Here is a 20,003-nt window from a genome sequence, read left to right as displayed (position 1 = left end):
ATGTATGTATGTATGTATGTATGTATGTAAGTATGTAAGTATGTAAGTATGTAAGTATGTAAGTATGTAAGTATGTAAGTATGTATGTAAAAATTTAATGAAAATAGTAGTAGTATTTACTTTTACTGAAGCAGATGTCATCATATTGTAAAAGTAGAAGCTTATAAATACCCGCTGTTGAGTTAAGGCCTTCTTTCCTTTTTTTGGCAGAAAACGCTTGAGTTGGAATTGGTTATTCCTTCATGCTGCTCCAATCCCTGTTCTGGATACACATGATTTAGATTTTTATACGGACAATGCATATTTTGCTTCAGGATGTTTTCCTTCACCACCATACATGAGAAAAATCTAAAAAAAAAACCAGTGGTTCACTTTCATTCAGTCAGTTCACTAAGGCAAGTATCAAAGGCTGGTAGGGCTTTGTGCAAGTCAGTCTTTGTCCCGTCTGAGTAGATACCACCCACTCATCAGATATTCTGCCAACAATCAGCTATACTTGGTATTGTTGTGTTCCGGTTTTAAGGGTGAGTGAGCCAGTATAACTACAGGCAAAAGGACATAACATCTTAGTTCCCAAGGTTGAGTGCGCATTGGCAAAGTAAGGGATGATTAATATTTCTTATAGTGTGTATATATATATGTCTATGGATGGTGGTGACTACTTAACATCAGATGGACCTTTTTTCGGTCCGCCTATCTATTTCATAAAAAGATCATTTCAAAACAAGTCGCTTAGATTCACATTTTCTAACCACTGGACCATCTCGGATTTTGTTATTAATAACTTAGAAAACTTGTTTCTCTTGAACTTCTAACAGCACAATTTCCTGAAATGGTTACTATTCGCTGTAGTTTCTAGGAAAACCCAAATAAGGTAATTTTAATTATAATATTTTCATTTTTAGAATAAAAATTTAACACGAATTAAAATTTATATTCTTTTTTCAAAGTTAACGGATACATTTAAAATATTCATAACGATCCATTTCCTAGAAACATACGATTATGTCGAATGTTACAATTTTATTAGATAAATATCTATAAATAGTTCGAAATAAATTCACAGAGAACGATCTTATTATGCGTATATCTAACACCCGACAAAGAACTCAAGTCCTATGTAATATGAATTTCAAAGACGACACGTTGACTTCGTAATAATTCGGAAAAGAATTGTTAAAAGTATTTTAAGGACTGATAACATTTTATTCACATACTTTAAAACAGTATGGAAATAAGTTATAGAGTAACTAAGCTTATAATATCATGATAATTTGAAAAATTGGGTTGTCTGGAAGAGATGGCTAATTAGCCATAAGTCGGCCCATTGTACAACACTTTTTAGTTTTTACGTTTTTTTTTATTTTTTATTTTACTAATTTTGTTTTACTTTTATTTCTGTGTGTTTCGTTTTGTTTGTGGTGTACAATAAAGTATATTTCATTTCATTCATAATGATACTTTGTATTTTGGTGTTTTGAACGGTGAGTGAGCCAAGGGAAACTCAAACTCAAATTTCTTTATTCAATATAGAATTATCACACTTACTTATTGATAGTCAAATTAAACACTACCACCGGTTCGGAAAAGGGTTATTCTGTTGGTGCCACAGTGGTTGTGCGAGGCAAAAAATGTTTTAAAAATCGCGCTGTTATTTATCAAGAGGTACATTTGGATTTCTGGTTACGTGAAAGAAATCGTTTCAATTATCACTAAAGATGTCCAGTGAATTTATGATTTGCTAGCTTTCGCTATCGACATCCCCAATGTTTGTGCGACGGTGTTACATAGCCTCATTGAAACAATTGACGAAATTAAGTGCAATATTACTATAACTGGTGATATTTTTAGGAAACAGAAGTGATTTTTCATAAAAAAAATAATTAAATATCAGCTACGAATCATTTAATGTTAACTAAATAAGTTAAACAATCTATTTCTGAGAAATAATCATTAGCAACTCATAAGTAAATTATTAAATGATAGAAAACAATTAATTCGACACAACCGAATCGTGTTAACCATCCGACGACCGACGAGCAAATGCTCTCCGACATTCGTTTGACGTTCCGTTTTATAGGCACGTCACTGGTGTTGCTACTTTTTAATCCAATTTCCTAACAATATTATATTAATTACTTTGCATTAATTTAACTTTGTTAAAATACGATTGTAAAGTTTTATCTCATGTTTTATCATAAAATATATACATTTTATTATTTAGTATCATACATGTTTATGAGTCTCGCTTAACTTTTATTTACTACATACGTATAGATTATACTAGTATGTGATTCTCTATAACGATCACTTCGTTCACATAAAAATCTCAATATTAAAACTCCCATTCATACTTTTTCCTTGTATTCAAAATCCTCTGTTCAAACTGTTCAACTATGGAACACATTTCCTCTTTTTCTAAGTATGTCTAAGTCCCGCCCACATATGTTTCAAATGGCATCTAACCTTTATTTTGTCGCTAAATACGCCATAAATATTTATTTGGTATATATCTGACGGCATTTCCGTCCTATATCAGGTTGACAAGCTGTCAACCTAGCGAAGCGTCATAGTGAATGGTGAGGCGAGCAGCCATTTGGAACGACACAATCGAACGAGAGGGCGCCCGTTTACCACACTCATGACGAATCGCTGTGATTGCCGCCATATTGCCGTTTTGTTCAAACTGTCTTAGTTGATTTTTGTATGAAAGTGCTGTGTATTCGAACTATTCCTGTGACTACAGTGATTATTAAATTATAATTAACATCTTGGACTAGATCGTTTATTTTACTACGCCCATCTACCCGATCTAAATAAAATGAGTTCTGGTGAAGGCCCTTCTGTCCTTTCATATCAAATCAAATCAAAATACTTTTTATTGTATATCAATAAACACATACACGATAAAATCACATTCAAGAAAGATGCACAAGAGGCTGCCTTATCATTTAAACATGGAATATATATGTATATATCTTATAATTTTTTAGATTATTAATGTATATATTTATGTACGTATACGCATTTCTAATAACTATTAACTTTCAAAACGCCGTTACTACGCCGAGTCCTATATCCAAAGGGTGGAAGAGATTGCTTTTTTGAGATAAGACTGCCTTTTTTGTCAAAATCTTGTACAATAAAGAGTATATAGTATATTGTACATATTTAATATTACTTATTTATTCGGCACATCCTACTCTTCCATAGCCTTCTAGTATACTGTCAAATATATATACAGCTAATCATAGTCAATGACATTTAGACATAGACAACTTTACAACTTTTTTCTAATTTGATAGATAACTAGAATAGTATATAATATCACGTTGATCGGATTATCATGAAAATCGATGCACTTTAAAATAATATACAAATTTTCTTGATCTTCAAAACGTAATATGTATTCGTGCCAACTATCACGGTAATCAGTCAAACTTACGATAATGTCAGCGTTTATTGAAAAAAATACTCAAACATTCACTTTTAGAGTTTCGAACCCTTAAAGGAAAGAAGGTAGGGCTTTGTGCAAATCCGTCTGGGTAGGTTACCTACCGATGACTGTGTGTGGTGGTGATGAAACTGAAAATAATATTCTGATGAGATGGAATTTTTTTTCGAAAATATGTTTACAATAAAAAAACATATAAAGTAAGGTAAACATGATGTTTCCACCGAGTTGTCACGAACCCGGACAACTTTGGAGCGAACAAATTAATGAAATTTAAAAAAGTTATAAAGGAAAATCTTCGTAAAAAGATCCTCTTCAAAATTGTTCAAAATTTTTGGTAAAATCAATAGAAAAAGTTATTACGCAAAAAAGGGAATCATCACTTTTTTGCTCATAACTTTTTAAATTTTGGATTTATGCCAAGTCATATAAACATGCAGACAAAGCAATTTGCTACAAAATAAGTTTTTACAAATTTCTATATTTTATAGTCTCTAAGATATCGCGAAAAATATGTTTTCACCCCTTTTTCCAAAATGGCGGCCAGGGGACAATGGCGGCAACCATAGAAACTTGGGGTTCAGCTTGTAATGACCTCCCTACATGTCCCATAAATAAAATTACGTCCTCTAAAACATGTTCAGTTTGACCCTCAAATTGTAACATTTCAATGGACTAATGTCCACGCAGTTTGTTATGTTTATCATTAAAACATGAACTGCGTGGAACAAATAACATAATTAAAAAGCATTCAATACTTATTTCATACAAAATTACATATTTATTTTAAATATATTAATAGTACCAAAATTAATTATCACGAAACCTCGTTACAAATATATAACGCAAGAGCTGACACTGTTCGAGAATATTAGGTGATCAAACTTACTCACGAGAAAGCCCGAGTGCTTAGAACGCGTGCATCTTAACCAACTAATTTAATTTGTGTTTATAATTCATCTTGTGCTCGGCAGTGAAGGAAAACACCGTGAGGAAACCTGCATGTGTCTAATTTCAACGAAATTCTGCCACATGTGTCCACATCCACTTACCCGCATTGCAGCAGCGTGGTGGAATATGCTTCAAATCTTCACCTCATAGGGAGAGGAGGCCTTAGCCCAGCAGTGGGAAATTTACAGGCTGTTAATGTTAATGTTAAACTTGCTCAACAATAAGTCCACATATTGACACCACGTGTAAGTTGAAAACCAATTACGGCATTCTATAAAATCATAGAACATTATTGGTATGTTTAAGTACACATTTAAAATAGGTAGGCTGACTGATACTGGACTGGACTGGTAATGGTAATCCATTGACCTAAAACCTAGTGGTAAGTTGCACTTACCAACTATCCATGATGTAGAGACACTGGCACTGAAAGAAATATTACCAGCCATTCACATCAATATGCTACTAACTTTGAGAAATTAGAGTATGTCCCGTGTTTTTGTAGTTACAACTCTCTAAAAAAACGATATTATTATAATATATTTTAAAACAATCAGCGTTAACCAAACAAGCGATCCGATCTGACGCCACACGTTTTTTCTCTTTTAAATGTTATTTTTTTATAAAATCCGTAAGCGGACGAGCAATTCAATATTAACACCGTGTCAAATAGTTTGAGCTTAATTTATAATTATTATATAATCATAATTAGAGCTTAAAAGGGAAATGGGCGGACGTCAGCGGGTGTTAACGTAAGCTGCATTAACTATATAACTAATACGCGAGCGATTGAATGAATTGAAGTAAACCAATTAATAAATATAGATAGAATATAATTATGAAATAAAGATCTCATTAGGATTATGGATAGACTTTTCTGCTCTTATCTGGGACTAATAATAAAGTTATATATCTCAAATAGTGCTTAATTTAGACTAATATTTATTTGACACGAGTAAGTTTTCGTAACGATTTTTTTCATCACTGCCAAGCACGAAATTAATTACATATTAATACAAATGACAACTCATACTTGATGGCTTAGTGCAAGCCCGTCTGGGTGGGTGATGAGTGCATCAGATATTCTACAGCCAAACAACAGTACTCAACACTGTTGTGTTCCGGTTTAAAGGATGTGTGAAACAGTGTAACTACAGGTGCAAGGGACTTACCAATTTAGTTCCCAAGATTGGTGGCGCATTGGGGATGTTAGGAATAGTTAATATTTCATACAGCGCCATTGTCTATGGGCCTTGGTGACCACTTAACTAACTTGTCATAAAAAAAAAACACAAAAATACAACGGGTTCTAGTTTGGGATTGAACTCGCAAATTTTAACTTACGATTCACTTGTTAAAACCGCTGGACCATCTCGACAGTTTAAATATCATTTAATTAATCTAATTTGTCATAAAAGTTGAAACCATAATTATATCAAGCATTCATTTAAATTTGATAATTATTACTTTTAATTTGTTTGTAAAGTGCTTTTGATGTTCGCTTTTAGATTATCCTGAACATAGCGATTTTCCACATTCATATTAAATAATTAAATAATCGGTTTATAAAATAATTAGGATTAAATATTTCATAAAAACATCAGAGCTGCTATTGTAAAAAAAAAATGTAGTGTCATACCAATGCGTTACGTTGTTTTCACGTGATTGACGAAGTTAGTTCGATGAGGCTTTTGTTTTGGAATGAAGTTCTTTCACGCGCCTTGCAGTCAACTGGCAGAAATGGTCACTTAAGGAAAAGGCGCAATGCCCCCTTCGGGCGACCTTCCCCTCTCTCTCTCTCCTTCTCTTTCACTTTCTATTACGGATTTATATAAAATTATTTAAACTTGTTTTTTGGTATTGATTTAATTCACATGGGATTTTTAATAACAATTTCGTAATTACCATTTAATTATTTTCAAACTTTGTTAATTTATTTCATGTGTCTGTGATTTAATACACAATATACAGCCAAAGCAACTTCATTCTAACCGAGTGTCCCACAGAACCTCTCGTTTTTTTTTTTTTTTTATTCATTGTGATTACAATTTTTAGAAGCTTTAGTGATGTTATGTAACTGTTTTTATAGATACGCCCTTATTGTTTTCCCTATAAAATCTTATATTGCGTTGGATTAGCCCGTAGTAAGACTGTAGAGGCCGGGTGGCTCCACCCAGTCATCAATACTCTATATTGCTATTACGGTTTGAAGAGTGAGTGAGCCGGTGTCATATTAACCACAATGTATATGAGTTCTTAGGTATTAAGATAAGAGGAAATAAGGCGATGCGGTAAGCGACGCATAAACTAGTGTTGCATATCAAATGTCCACTATCGATATACAGTCTATAGTTAAGGTGTTAGCGATAGTATCGATAGTATTGCCCTAATTAATAGTATTGCTCACGGAGAGCTATCTTATCATATCTATCTTAGTATTTATATATCTATATTAGCATCATATATATCTTAGTAGTGCCATTCCAGTATCAGGTGTTGATAACCCCTGGCAAAGTCGAATTGTTCTCTATAAAAATAGTATTTAAATTATAGATAAATGGGCCTTTAAAAATTGGTACTACCTTACTAGATTTTAATAAATCAGGAAATTAATCCGTTTTCAAACGCTTGTTAAAATTTAAGGCTCTATACGGAGCGATATTATAAATGATAATATTGATTAAGTGCATGGAAAGACTCTATAGGTGATAGTTATTTTATAGTTAAGATTATTAAATATCATTATAATATCTAACACAGTAGCTCGTACAAAGGAAAATTCAACGCTGCATTTGAGAACATTATTGTTAGTAATTTATTGGATTTAAAGGGGAACGTTATTTCGGTGGGTATTTTATCGAAAAAAATTTCAAAGGCATTTGCTTCAACTATATTTAGTTATATAACTATCGGTTTGGAAATAAATACCTCAGACCTGAGGAGAACCGATTAAAGAAACTTAGCACTTACTTTACAAGCTTACAAGAATTTCAATTTAAAGAAAAATGCAACTAAAGGCATTCCTTTTATGGCCGAATTTGAATGTTTAACTGGTGCCACATTAGTCGTATATTATCCAAAGTAAAACCCTAAACCGATCCTTCCGTGGAACACTACCCATTGGTAGTATTGACTCAAATTAAATGCTCTTTTACAGATTCTTCGCAGTTCTGTATCCTTTGAAGCTATCTGTTGCAAGGAGAAGAAGTAAGCAAATGTTATACGCCGCTTGGATCTTCGCTTTAGGATGCAGTTTACCTCAGGTTGGTTATTTCAGACAATTATTTTATCTTGTTCACTCATATACCTAGATATATATTTTTTATCTATAGTCCATTCTACGAGTCAAATTCCTTCGGAACAAAATACTCGCAAGATAAACGCGGCTATACAGAAGCGAGAAGAATCCAACGTCAAAGATAATTCACGAAATCATTTGGCTCACGAAGGTCTCATGAATAAACAATGAGTGCACAAAGGGAATTTTCTTTGGGAGCTCGGTTCGTAAAATGGACGTTAGATTCTGAGCTAAATACTTCCTTATCAGGGAACCGTTAATAATAAACAATCACATCATCTGCTATCTGCTAAAATTAAAACTGATACCATTATATATAATTTTATCTGTTCGTAAAACTAGTTACAATCCTTAAGTACCTATATTACAATACTTATAAATATGTAGATAAAAATAGATCGCAACAGTCTTTATATGAACACATATAATAAATAATAAATTTAAAAAAAGAATAACATGCAAAAAAAATCGTGACATTATTTTAAACTAAATATCACATAATTACATTCTCACTGCATAACAGACATATATTTGTTTCTTATATTATGAATAATAATTATATCGTCCTGACTGATTTCAAATACGGCAGCTAATCTCAATGGCGACCAATCAGCTACGCGGTACATATTTTCGTGCATAATTATGTGTGCAATCATAATCAAAATAAAAAAAAAATATACTTTATTCAAGTAGGCTTTTACAAGCACTTTTGAATCGTCATTTAACAAACTATTTAAAGTAAAGCTACCACCGGTTCGGATTGTAGATTCTAACGAAAAGAACCGACAAGAAATTCAGTAGTTACTCTTTTTCAACATCTAAAAATACATGTTAGTGAAATACAATTATATATGTATGTTATACATCCTGTCTGGAAATCAACAAGCATTAACTCCACGCTTTTTTATCATCTATATAATCTTGTATTGAATAATATGCCTTCTTTACCAATGTATTTTTTTCAAATAATAAAAAAAGGAGTCGGAAACTTGGCGTCATGAGCTTATCCTTACTTCTTGTGCACATACAATGATTATCAAAGGGACCAATGCTACTGTGAATATACATAATATTGTTGTAAATATATTGTGACGCAACAGTGAGTATTCCTACTTTGTTAGAACATCCCGAAGAGTTCACATCCGGAATCACAATCCGGAAAGACTTTACGGCTTAAACAGCTAAGTTCGTTAGGTACTCTCCGAATGAAGGTATTAACCGATATATATACGACCAACTTTGAGACTAATACTGAGAATTTTGGGATTTAAAAACTCAATAAAAAAATTACAACACTGGTGTTTGAACCCAATACTTCTGGATAAGCGGCCTTGCAGCAGCCTTGTGTCTAGCGACAAGATGAACAAAACAGATGTGGATAATATTAAATTCTACACAAAAATATTTACTAAATCATCAGAAAAATAAATATTTCGTTTGCAACTTAATCCGGTTAAAATAATCTAGATATCTAATTTAATTTACGATATTTCTAAACATAATCCTATGTAATATTATTCGAATTTAATTTAACTAATTACGAATCTGTTCCATCGAAACAACCCTCAATATATTTATTCCTCTGTTCAACGTCGGCGTCATTTGTTGTTTTAAGCTAAATAAACGTTCAACAAACATCACAAAATATGTCACGGATATTTTCGTTTCCAACTTTGCTTCGACGTGTCTAAGTCGTTTAGGTTTCATATCTCACTTCTGATATGGGCCAACGGTCAGTAACTATATTATTCAGGATTGTAGGCACAACGATTCGTTGGAGCACAAATCAAATCAAAAGCTAATCTTTAAAGTATTTCAAATCATAAATAAGTTTTTCGCAAGTCACATGTCATAGTTTCGATCCTGCATTTTGGGCTACTGGCTTCCTAATTTATAGCACAAACTTTATGCTTAATTGGACGGATAAATTGGAATATTAGTAATTCCATAAAAGGGCATTGCAAGGATTCTTAGTCTATTACCACACAGCAGTTAACAAGAATAATTAAAAAAAATGTATTGTGTTACATACAATACTTATTATATATTAGGTTAGGAACTAAAACCTAGTAAGTTACTAGTAAGAGCTAGTACTTGTGTTAGGATGGCCCGTTCTTCCATTACAAAAAAAATTAATTGTATGTACAATCTTCTAAAACAATACAAATAAGTTAGACCAAACCTGACAGTAATATGCCTGTGTGAGTGTGAATGAGTATGAGTGTGTGTGTTTGTGTGTGAGTTAAGAAACTCGTTGTTTTATTTTGAAACTTTCTATTTCATTGTAGCTTAAGTCTTGTAAGTAATCTGTCAAGATATATATATTTATATAATAAAAATTACCGTGTTGCAAATGCTTAATGAAATAATGTTATTCTTGACCTTTTTCCGCGTCCCGCACCGAAACATGTAATACGAGAAAAGAATAAAATATTTTTTTGAGAAAAAAAAACCACTCACATCACTAGGAAATGACTACAAATAAGGATGCATTGTACATATCTTTTATCCCCACAAACAGCACAGACGTGATGTTATGTTATGTTGTGGTGAAATCAATTAATATAAAAAATATTATAGAAAAAAATATTAGTATGTAATTACTGGCTTACCGCCGCTTGACCGCCGCGGCCAGTTTACAGGTTCCAGGTTAAAACATTTATTACTTTTGCTAAAATCAGAGTTCTGCTTCTTTGTACATACTATGTTTGTCATGATATGATTAAAATAAAATTTCTTTACTTTCATCTGTAAGTGAACTATATTACTATACTTTTATTACTGTTGTGATTGAGCAACAAACAGTAACAGTAACAGCCTGTAAATTTCCCACTGCTGGGCTAAGGCCTCCTCTCCGTTTTAGGAGAAGGAAGAAGAAGGAGCATATTCCACCACGCTGCTCCAAAGCGAGTTGGTGAATTCACATGTGGCTGAATATTTTTGAAATTAGACAGATGCAGGTTTCTTCGCGTAGTTTTCCTTCACCGCCGAGCACGAGATGAATTATAAACACAAATTAAGCACGTGAAAAGTCAGTGGTGCTTGCTTGAGTTTGAACCCGCAATCATCTGTTAAGATACGTACGTGTTCTAACCACTAGGCAATCTCGGCTCGTCTTCATCTTCTTTCTTGTGATTGAGCATTATAGTTGTATTATTATTAATAATATTAGACAATAAAGGGCGATGAGTGATGAGTTTAGTTGAGTTATAAAGCCATCTAATTATAAAGCTCGCAAACACGAGCAACGCCTAGCAGCCCTTGGACTTTAGACTTTAGTACTATTATAATTTATTGTGTATGTGTGTCACTGTACTTCTCCCTTACCAGTTGAAGCAATTTTGATGCTTTTTTGTGGTTTAGATTGAACCCGGTAAGTGACACTGTAATTTAGCCGATAGTATTTCGTATGTTTAATAATAATTTATTATGAATATTTAAATATCAATAGTTATGCGATTGTTCGTATAAATATTTCTTCGAGATAATTGAAAAAAAGTTTTTTTTTTTTTTGCTGAATTCAAAGTAATACGTAGACATAGAAAACAACCAAACTAAGCCAAATAAAATTTAACCAATAGCAATTATTATTTTAAAGTTATTAATATTTTTATTTGGAGCCATGATGTGCCAGTGGTTACTAGACGTCAATCTTAAAAGATGGTTCTTAGTTGAAGCCTTGAGCAAACACCACTTAATTTGTAAGTCATCACATGCTCGACTGTGCAGGAAAACATCGTGAGGAAGCCTGCAAGCGTTGAATGAGAATTTGCCACGTATTTATTCCACCAATCAGCGTGGTAGAATATACTCGAAAACTTTTCCTTTGGAAGTAGATACCTTTGCCAATAACAAACAAAGATCTGACATTACCTTATACAGTTGTTTCAAAATAAACAAATCTATCAAAGGGTTCGTCTTGTATTTATTTTATGAGTGTTTCATATTAAAGCAAGGTTATTAATATATTATGTGCACATTTTTCTCCGCGAATCCCTCCTGTATATTTATGCATAATATTTGAATGCACGAACTTTAATCCCGTTTGAAGTATAACGAACATAGGAAAACATCTAATATTATCTCGTTTAAAATTAGCTTTAGTTTTTTTTTCAAACAACATTATACTGTTCGTTTGTTTATAGTGTGTGTGTTTGAGTGTATGTGTGTACCCACACACACACACACTCACACAGGTGGACTGATAAATTCAATGTATATGCTTATACATAATTTAATAAATAAACTAAACTTCTGACATGAAAATATATACAAAGGAATTATTTACATGAATGCCTTAATCATTACATAGTATAAAACAAAGTCGCTTACCGCTATCTGTCCCTATGCCCTTAAAAAGACCTTCAAAAAAGTCCGTGGTGGTATATGTCTATCACTTAGCGATAGCCCACAATAACAATTTTTGGTTTAATGACGTGTCTTCGAAGCAATTTTAAGCAATACAACATTAATCTTTATCAAATTAAGTATTCCTAAATACATTGTGCATTTAATATAGATCAATATGACCCTTTACAGCATGTAATTTAAATGAATATTTTCGAAGATATTACAGATATAAAACGCAGAGACACAGCGGTTTGTATTGTCTTATGACTGAAAAACTGTGATCGTTGTAAGACATTCTGTAGTATATTTAGTGTCGGTATTCGGACCCGTGCGAAGCCGGGTTATGTACAAATAAAAGTTAAAAATGTTCAATGCACAAATTGTAAACGTGTGGAATGGTGGCGGGAATATTAGCTTACTTAATAATACTTCAACTGGATTTATATCAATCTTCATCATAAAGTATTCGATAGTTTTAAAAATTCTTATCCAACAACCTGAAATTGCATACATGTTACAGATTCAGGGCCAGATTTATCATCAAGTTGGTTCGTTATTGCCGTACCCCGACGCTGATATCAATTTTTGCAAATAGTTTTAATTACTTTTATTGCATATTTAAAGTGCACTTGTGATTTCAATTAGTTAATTCATTGGTACATAATTACATCACTAAATTATTATTAATTAATTGCCTTAATTACGAATACGTCTATTACGTTACGTTACGTTGCGTCTTTGTAATAGAGCTGTCGATGCCTGCCATAATTAAAAACTATAGTACGGTGGTAGCTTCACTTGATATGGTTTGTAGCATGACGGTTCAAATGTGATGTTTGAAATCAATTGCGTATAGCGATATTAACTACACCGCATTGAAGCAGAGTGGCGGAATATGCTCCAAACCTTCTCCTCAAAGCGAGAGGAGGCCTTAGCCCAGCAGTGGGAAATTTACAGGCTTTTAATGTTTAATGTCTAATATGAAAATAGTAGTTTTTTTGAAACTACAGGCAGATGTATAGATTTACATACAGTCATAAATAAATTATAAACAAAGAAAATATCGATTTAAGCATTTTTTAAATAAGTTTTTTTTTTCTGATAGAATAATAGCTTATACGCCGAATGAAGCATTATAAATAATTGTGTTGTGAAATTATACTCACAGTATAAGTATTTCAACGGATCTCTTAATATAAACAGAACGTGGAGCTTGAGTTAGGCTGCAGATTTATTTTTAAAAATGTGAATCATCAGAAAACCTTTTTATATTCAGTCAGTTTGTAATTTGAATTCGATATACTGGTATACGATATACTCGTATACTAAACGCCGACACGTTTATAAAATACTGAGAACTGATAACATAAAGACGCAATGTACGACGTATTTTATTTTCAAATCAAAATGTAATTGAAAACTTATTCAAAACTACTCTACTAACCTAAATATGTGAAAATCGTTAAACAAAGAACATATAAACTTCACAGTTCACATTAATGTGTTATTTATAATATAATTTGCAAGTTGAAATAATATTCATATTTTACTAGTATGAGAAGTGGGTATATCAATACCCAAATGGAACGGTTATTATGTGACTAAATTAAAACTTTCTGTTCACAGAGCGCAGTATTCCGTGTGATGCACCATCCCTACATTGTAGGATTTGAACAGTGCGTTTCGTTCGACGCATTCGCGAACGCACGTCTCGAAGTCGCGTACAACGTGTTCTGCCTCTGCGCAATGTACTTCCTACCACTTCTGATCATCACCGTCTGCTATGTGTGCATATTTTGCGAGATACGAAGAAGCAGTAACGAACTAAATGGTAAGTAATAATAAGCTAAATTATACATACATAACGAGGTACAATAATTATCCGAATATTTGTAGGTAAACTATTGTTATATATTTCTTAATATAAAATCAAACTAACTAACTAATATTTAAGTATTCATCAATAGACAAAAGCCTTACAAAAACTACATTGCGTATGTGCCCTCGCCACGTGCAGTTAGTGAATTATTGTTACTATTATTTATTTATTTAACATAAAATGTATATATACTCGTAGATACGATTTTATAAAAAAACTATAATAAACACATACAGTTGTAAATTGTTGATGTGTAAACATATTAAGGCTATGCTTATGGTCGGGGCTAAATGAAACTTCGAACGTTACACGAGTAACCGTAAGACTGTAAGCGTCAAATGACGTCAGCGTAAGATTTACTCATCAATTCTCGTGAATGCACTCCTTTTTATTGTTTAGTAGTACGATTATTATTGGTATAACTTGTGTCTAGATGTTCTGGTAGGTTTATAATAAATGGACTGATTCCGAGATCCATGTTTCAAAGCGCGGATTGGGCCAATAAAAAGCTATTGATTTTTTATGTCGAAAATTTAATAATAAGGTTCCTACAGTGAAATTCTCGTCATAAAATCCCATTAAAAATGAACGTAGATGGAATCTGTCAACTCGGATAGCACTTAAACCGTCGGGCTTACGCTAGAATTATTTTAAATCGTGTCTGGCCATTCCGTCGAATTATGTAAGTGCATCTGTGGGGGCGCTTTATAATCGTCCAGCACAGCTGACGTTATTCCGGCTAACATCATTTTTATAACATATTTATAAAGCATATTTTGGCAAATACTGTATATAATAAATATATTTTTATACTTCGTTATTTAAAGGGTTTTATTTAAATAAGAATTATTAACCTTAAGTCCTTACATATATAAAATATGAATTAAACATAGTTACTGTATAAATCTTGACCGCGTGGAATGGTGGCAAGCAAGCACCATTTCACCGTTGAATCGTAATTCCGATCCTTTAGGCAAAAAACGAACCAGCCTGGACATATATTTTTAATGAAAAGAAAAAAAATACAAATCATGGATACAGCCTAAATAAAATTTGCAACAATTTTGGCGACCTTATCGCTACATAGCGATCTCTTCCAGGCAACGAACGGTGAAGGTGATAACTCCTAGGATATGATTTAGGTGGTGCTGTAATAATAAATAAAATACCAAACAAAATAACATCTCTATCGATAGCCGTTTATTAATTTATCTCTAATTACGTACTTTTAATAGAATAAGACAGAACATCCTAATCCTAACGGCAAATATCTGAAGTAAAATAAGCAATCTCAGAGAGAAAGGTAGGATTTTATGACAAAATGGCCGTAGCAGCGAGCTTAAGTTGCAATTTTCTCTAGCCAATTAACCCCAACTTGGAAGTCCAGGCAAATAGCGTATTTTGCTTATACAGGTATACTTCTAACGCAAATTTGCTGCTTACTCGAATGGAATAATGAAAACTTGGGTCACTTTAAAAATCGGTTAATTATAGTAATAATAAGTTTTACTCCAAACAGCAGTACTAACTATTGTTGTGTTCTGGCTTAAACTAAATTTAGTGACGTATTTGCGATTTGGGAAGTGGTGGTGAACACTTACCATCAATCTCATTATGCCAATCCACTTACATATAATAAATGTATACAGGGCTATTTGTAAAACACTTATGACCTCACAGAACTAAGACAATAGACTATATATCCTTCATCTCCAATTTTACTTCAATGAAGGGTGAAATAAAAAGGCGCCTTGGTTCGTCCTTTGGGTTCTAGTTTGCTTCGTAACAAATTTCATCAAAATGGGTTCATAGTTTAGACGGTAGACCTGGTTACGTTTGCATTTATAATACTTGTATAGATATAGATTGACTGTCTCGTTGGTCTAGTAGCTTGATATGAACCCGTAGATCCTGAAACCTTGGGTTCAAGAACAAAGACGAGCGTTATTGTTTTTTTTATCGAAAAATTCTCAGTAACAGTCTGGAGTCTGAAAGTTGTGTACACTCCCGTGCCTCGGTTAGCACGTAAAGCCGCTGATCTTGCGCCTGAAATAGTTCCGGTCGTGTAGAATTTGTCATCCCATTGAATTATGAGAATGAGGAACTAGAGAGTGTACCTGTGTTTGCGCAAACATTTGTGCACTACAATATGTCGATCTATAAGATTAAGTGCCGTACAGAAAAACAAATAATTTAACTAGCACATTGTCCAAGTAACATTGTAAGTTATAATTGAGTTAAAGGTTGTCTTTGCTATGACTGCATCCAAAATCGCTTCATACTCAATCAACCAGTAATATTACGCATGTACACACGTCACATCGTACTTACTACTTACGGAATGCCGAGGACCGCGAAAGTAGACCGCAAATATATAAGTCAAGTTCAAACGACGCCCGGCCGGTGCCGCTCACCTCAGATCCTCTGTTTCGCAACTTATATTTTGTTTACAATGTCCTGGAAATGTTGTAGCAAAGGTTACATTAAAATCTCTAATTTTAAAAATGTTAGGTATAAATTTAGCTGCGTTGAAGCAGGTAAAGTGAATACTTAATCATTCAAAATAAAAATAAAAATATTCTTTATTCAAGTAGGCTTACAAGCAAAGCTTTTGAAAAGTTATTTTACAGAATTTTATTAAAAGAAGAATTATCACCGGTTCGGAAAGCAGATCCAACCGAAGAGCGGCAAGAAACTCAGTAGTTAACTCATTATGTTTTTATGGCTTTTGAAAACTATTATAGTGATTAATTTTAAAAACTATATGGATTTTTCAATTGGGTGTGGTTGGTAAATCCGAAACTATGAGAATTAGCCCAAAAATACTGAAAGGAGTTACGGGCCTTTTTGTTTTTTTTTTTGGGGGGGTGGGAGAATTTGCGCGTAGCGTTGTTTCCTCCTACACGGCCTTCTTCGGCGGATCGGGTCTGCAGCAGCGTCTACCTACCGCTCCTGTTCCGCTGCCTCCTTCTGCGACATCACGTTTTCGCAAAAGGAGCGCATTGCCGACCGCTACCGAGCATAGCGTTGATGACGCTCGGCAGCGAGAGGTCTCCGCCCAAACTCGCCGTCAGGGAATGCCTCTGGGGCCTCCACGCAGCACACTCAGTCAGGGTGTGGTACGCCGTATCAACTGGCGAAAGGAGTCACGGGCCTGATGTAATGTCAATCGCTTTGAATCGAAACCGTTGATTTCGAAAAAAAGCACAGATTTTTGGTTGTAGCATAAATGCTAGGTGGGTGGTAACTCAAAGAGATTATAGATAGATTAACCTAATTATTTACAGTTTTTATTACTTTATACCTTTTAGCTTAAATCAAAATATCTAATATAAAAAAGTTCCATTATCTCGTAAAATATTAAAGTCCTTTCGACACTTCATAATAGCTTCGGAATGTTTCAAACGGAGTTTGTTGTTTTTGGAGAGTGTAAACGTCTTCGTAGGTCGTCGAGATGTTTTAAATAACATATAATATTGAAGTTTGGAAAACATTTTGACTCTTCTGGACTTAAAATATTGACGAATAAATTTGATAAGAAATACATTTTTATAAAAAAATCATTGCTCAGTCGCCTCTGATGGATTATAAATAATGTATTTGTTAGAAAAGAAATTCGCATGTAGGTGAGCTTTTAAGATGCCTATCCTGAATTGATGGGAGACAAACTGTTTAGGAAATTTTCCACCAGGAGCATATTCCACCACGCTGCTCCAATGCGGATTGCTGGATACACATGTGGCAGAATTTCGATGAAATTAGACACATGCAGGTTTCCTCACGATGTTTTCCTTCACCGTCAAGCACGAGATGAATTATAAACGCGAATTTTCATGTGTTTACATGAAAAATCAACGGCGCTTGCCTGGGTTTGAATATCGTGAATGTTATCGTTCATACAAATAGAATTAATATTTACTCATTCATATTCAGGCGTTACTTAAATAATCCAAAGAACCAACTTCGTAATAACAAGAAATATCAAATATATAACTGTCAAAATGATATTGATGGAGTTTTGCGAAGTAAAATACGTGTTTATCTTGTAATATTAATATTATCGTGTAATATTCGAATTCGGCAGTGAAGAAATACATTATGAGAAAACCTTTACATTGTAGATCATATCGTGACAAATGTTTCTGTTACTTACGGTTCATGAGATTGCGAATAACGGATATAAGAATACGCCTAAATAAAACCTAGTAATAATGATATTAGTATTGTATTAAATAAATAAAAACTGTAAATGTCGATTACATAATTGTACTACAATTAAACTATTTAATTCCTTCTGAATACAGTGACCAGTCTTTAAAACATTAAAAATAACTAGAACCTACATTTTTGTGTTAAAACATCAATGAACTCTTGATGTCCAACATATAAATAATTGTAATTGAAAAAAGAATCCCTTTAAAAAGTTTTAAAAGCTGTTTTTCATTACTGTTGTAAACCTTCTGACATATTTACTTAAGTAAGTAGGTATATCTCGCTTAAACCGGAGTGTTTTTAATTAGTTATATTATGGAGTTAAGCTGGTTGTATATTTGATGTGTTGCTTTGGGTTATTGCAATAGTTTAATCGTCAGAGCCGTAGAAAAGATCGTACTGTCGATCACAGCATTGTCTACTTATACTTTACTCAGCGGTACGGTACGGTACGGGCCAAATATCAACTGTGTTTATGTACGGTCAGTAACTTGAGATTGTCTTCTTATTGAAGAATATAATTGAAGTAAATTAACAGATATACTGTAGACCAAACTATATTAATATCATAAATGCGAAAGTAACTTCTTTTTTGTAACTGAAAACCGTATAAAAATCGGTTTTATTGTTTTTGAGTTATTGCGTACAACGGGAGAACTTTATTTTATAATACGTATCGATCTCATGTGATATTTTCTTACTCTATCATAACACGACTGTGTTAAACTTTTCTTAAAATTATATAATATGTGCTTCTGCATTTGCAACTAAAATATTATTCAGATTGCGCGATGAACTAATCCCCACTTAGCGACTAGTTACAAATAATTCCTGTTCGTGTTCGAACTTATTTTCGAAGAGGTATTTAGTTGCATTGTAAAACTTGGATACGATTCGAAATTTTTCGTCTAACGGTGTGTCGAATTTCGCAAAAGGTATCGCCTTACTTCACAACAACTCGTGAAAGACGAGCTGGAAGAGATTAAAAATCGAGCATTTCGTATTCAAGAATCACAATGGATTCATAATTTTATTATCGAACGATCTCTTATAATTGTATCAACAAACAGAGTTTAATTGAATTCAACGCCGCGTGGTCACAGCGAATATATGAAGCGATATACAAATAAATATAAAATGATTTCAGTTTTCATAAATAATAAGAGAGAGTGAAAACAATTTGTATCTAGATCTCAACCGAAGATTGTGGTTTCGGATTCGTGAACGCAATATTATTTCATACGACAGAGTAGGACACGTTCGGAAACCTGCACGAATCGAATATCGAATAGAAGGACACGTTCGGAAATCTGCACCAATCGAATATCGAATATCGAATGGAATTATTTGACTATATCTTTTAACTTGCAGAGGAGTAGGTACTAATGGAATGAGTTCCAAACATTGATCTAAAGTTCCCTCTCGCCCTTAATCCATCCGTCAAGCATTAGAACTATGTGGACGACCTCCGTGGTCGAGTAGTGTGTACACCGGTTTTCATGGGTGCGCCACTCCGAGGACCCGGGTTCGATGACCGGCCGAGTCGATGTAGACAAAGTTAATTAGTTTTCTATGTTGTCTTGGGTCTGTGTATTTGTGGTACCGTCGTTACTTCTGAATTTCCATAACATTATTGCTTTAGCTGCTTACATTGGGATCTGAGTAATGTATGTGATGTTGTCCAATATTTATTTATATTTATTTATTAATTTTTTTTATGTATTACTAGCTACCCGTCTCGGCGTTGCGAAGGAAAAAGGTTTTCATAACATATTTTTATTAAAGGGTTAAATTATAACCATTTTTTTTTATTTATTAAGAAGATATTAGAGATTCATTTAGAGATGTTGTTATCACGA

The 20,003-nt window shown here is 33.2% G+C and overlaps 1 protein-coding gene across 1 annotated transcript in view; it reads left to right on the top strand.

Annotated features, from left to right (window-relative positions):
• Positions 1–20,003, top strand: part of LOC113402215 (adipokinetic hormone/corazonin-related peptide receptor variant I-like) — a 155,259-nt gene that overhangs the window by 97,447 nt on the left and 37,809 nt on the right. Inside the window, exons 3-4 of the mRNA XM_026642404.2 lie at positions 7,563–7,668; positions 13,680–13,884. Coding sequence (XP_026498189.1) covers positions 7,563–7,668; positions 13,680–13,884 — 311 coding nt within the window. The remainder of the gene's footprint in view (positions 1–7,562; positions 7,669–13,679; positions 13,885–20,003) is intronic.

This window comes from Vanessa tameamea, chromosome 14, assembly GCF_037043105.1.
Source record: "Vanessa tameamea isolate UH-Manoa-2023 chromosome 14, ilVanTame1 primary haplotype, whole genome shotgun sequence".
Classification (NCBI taxonomy): domain Eukaryota; kingdom Metazoa; phylum Arthropoda; class Insecta; order Lepidoptera; family Nymphalidae; genus Vanessa; species Vanessa tameamea.
Note: the sequence above shows the minus strand (reverse complement) of the source record. Positions and strands in the feature narration are given on the sequence as shown.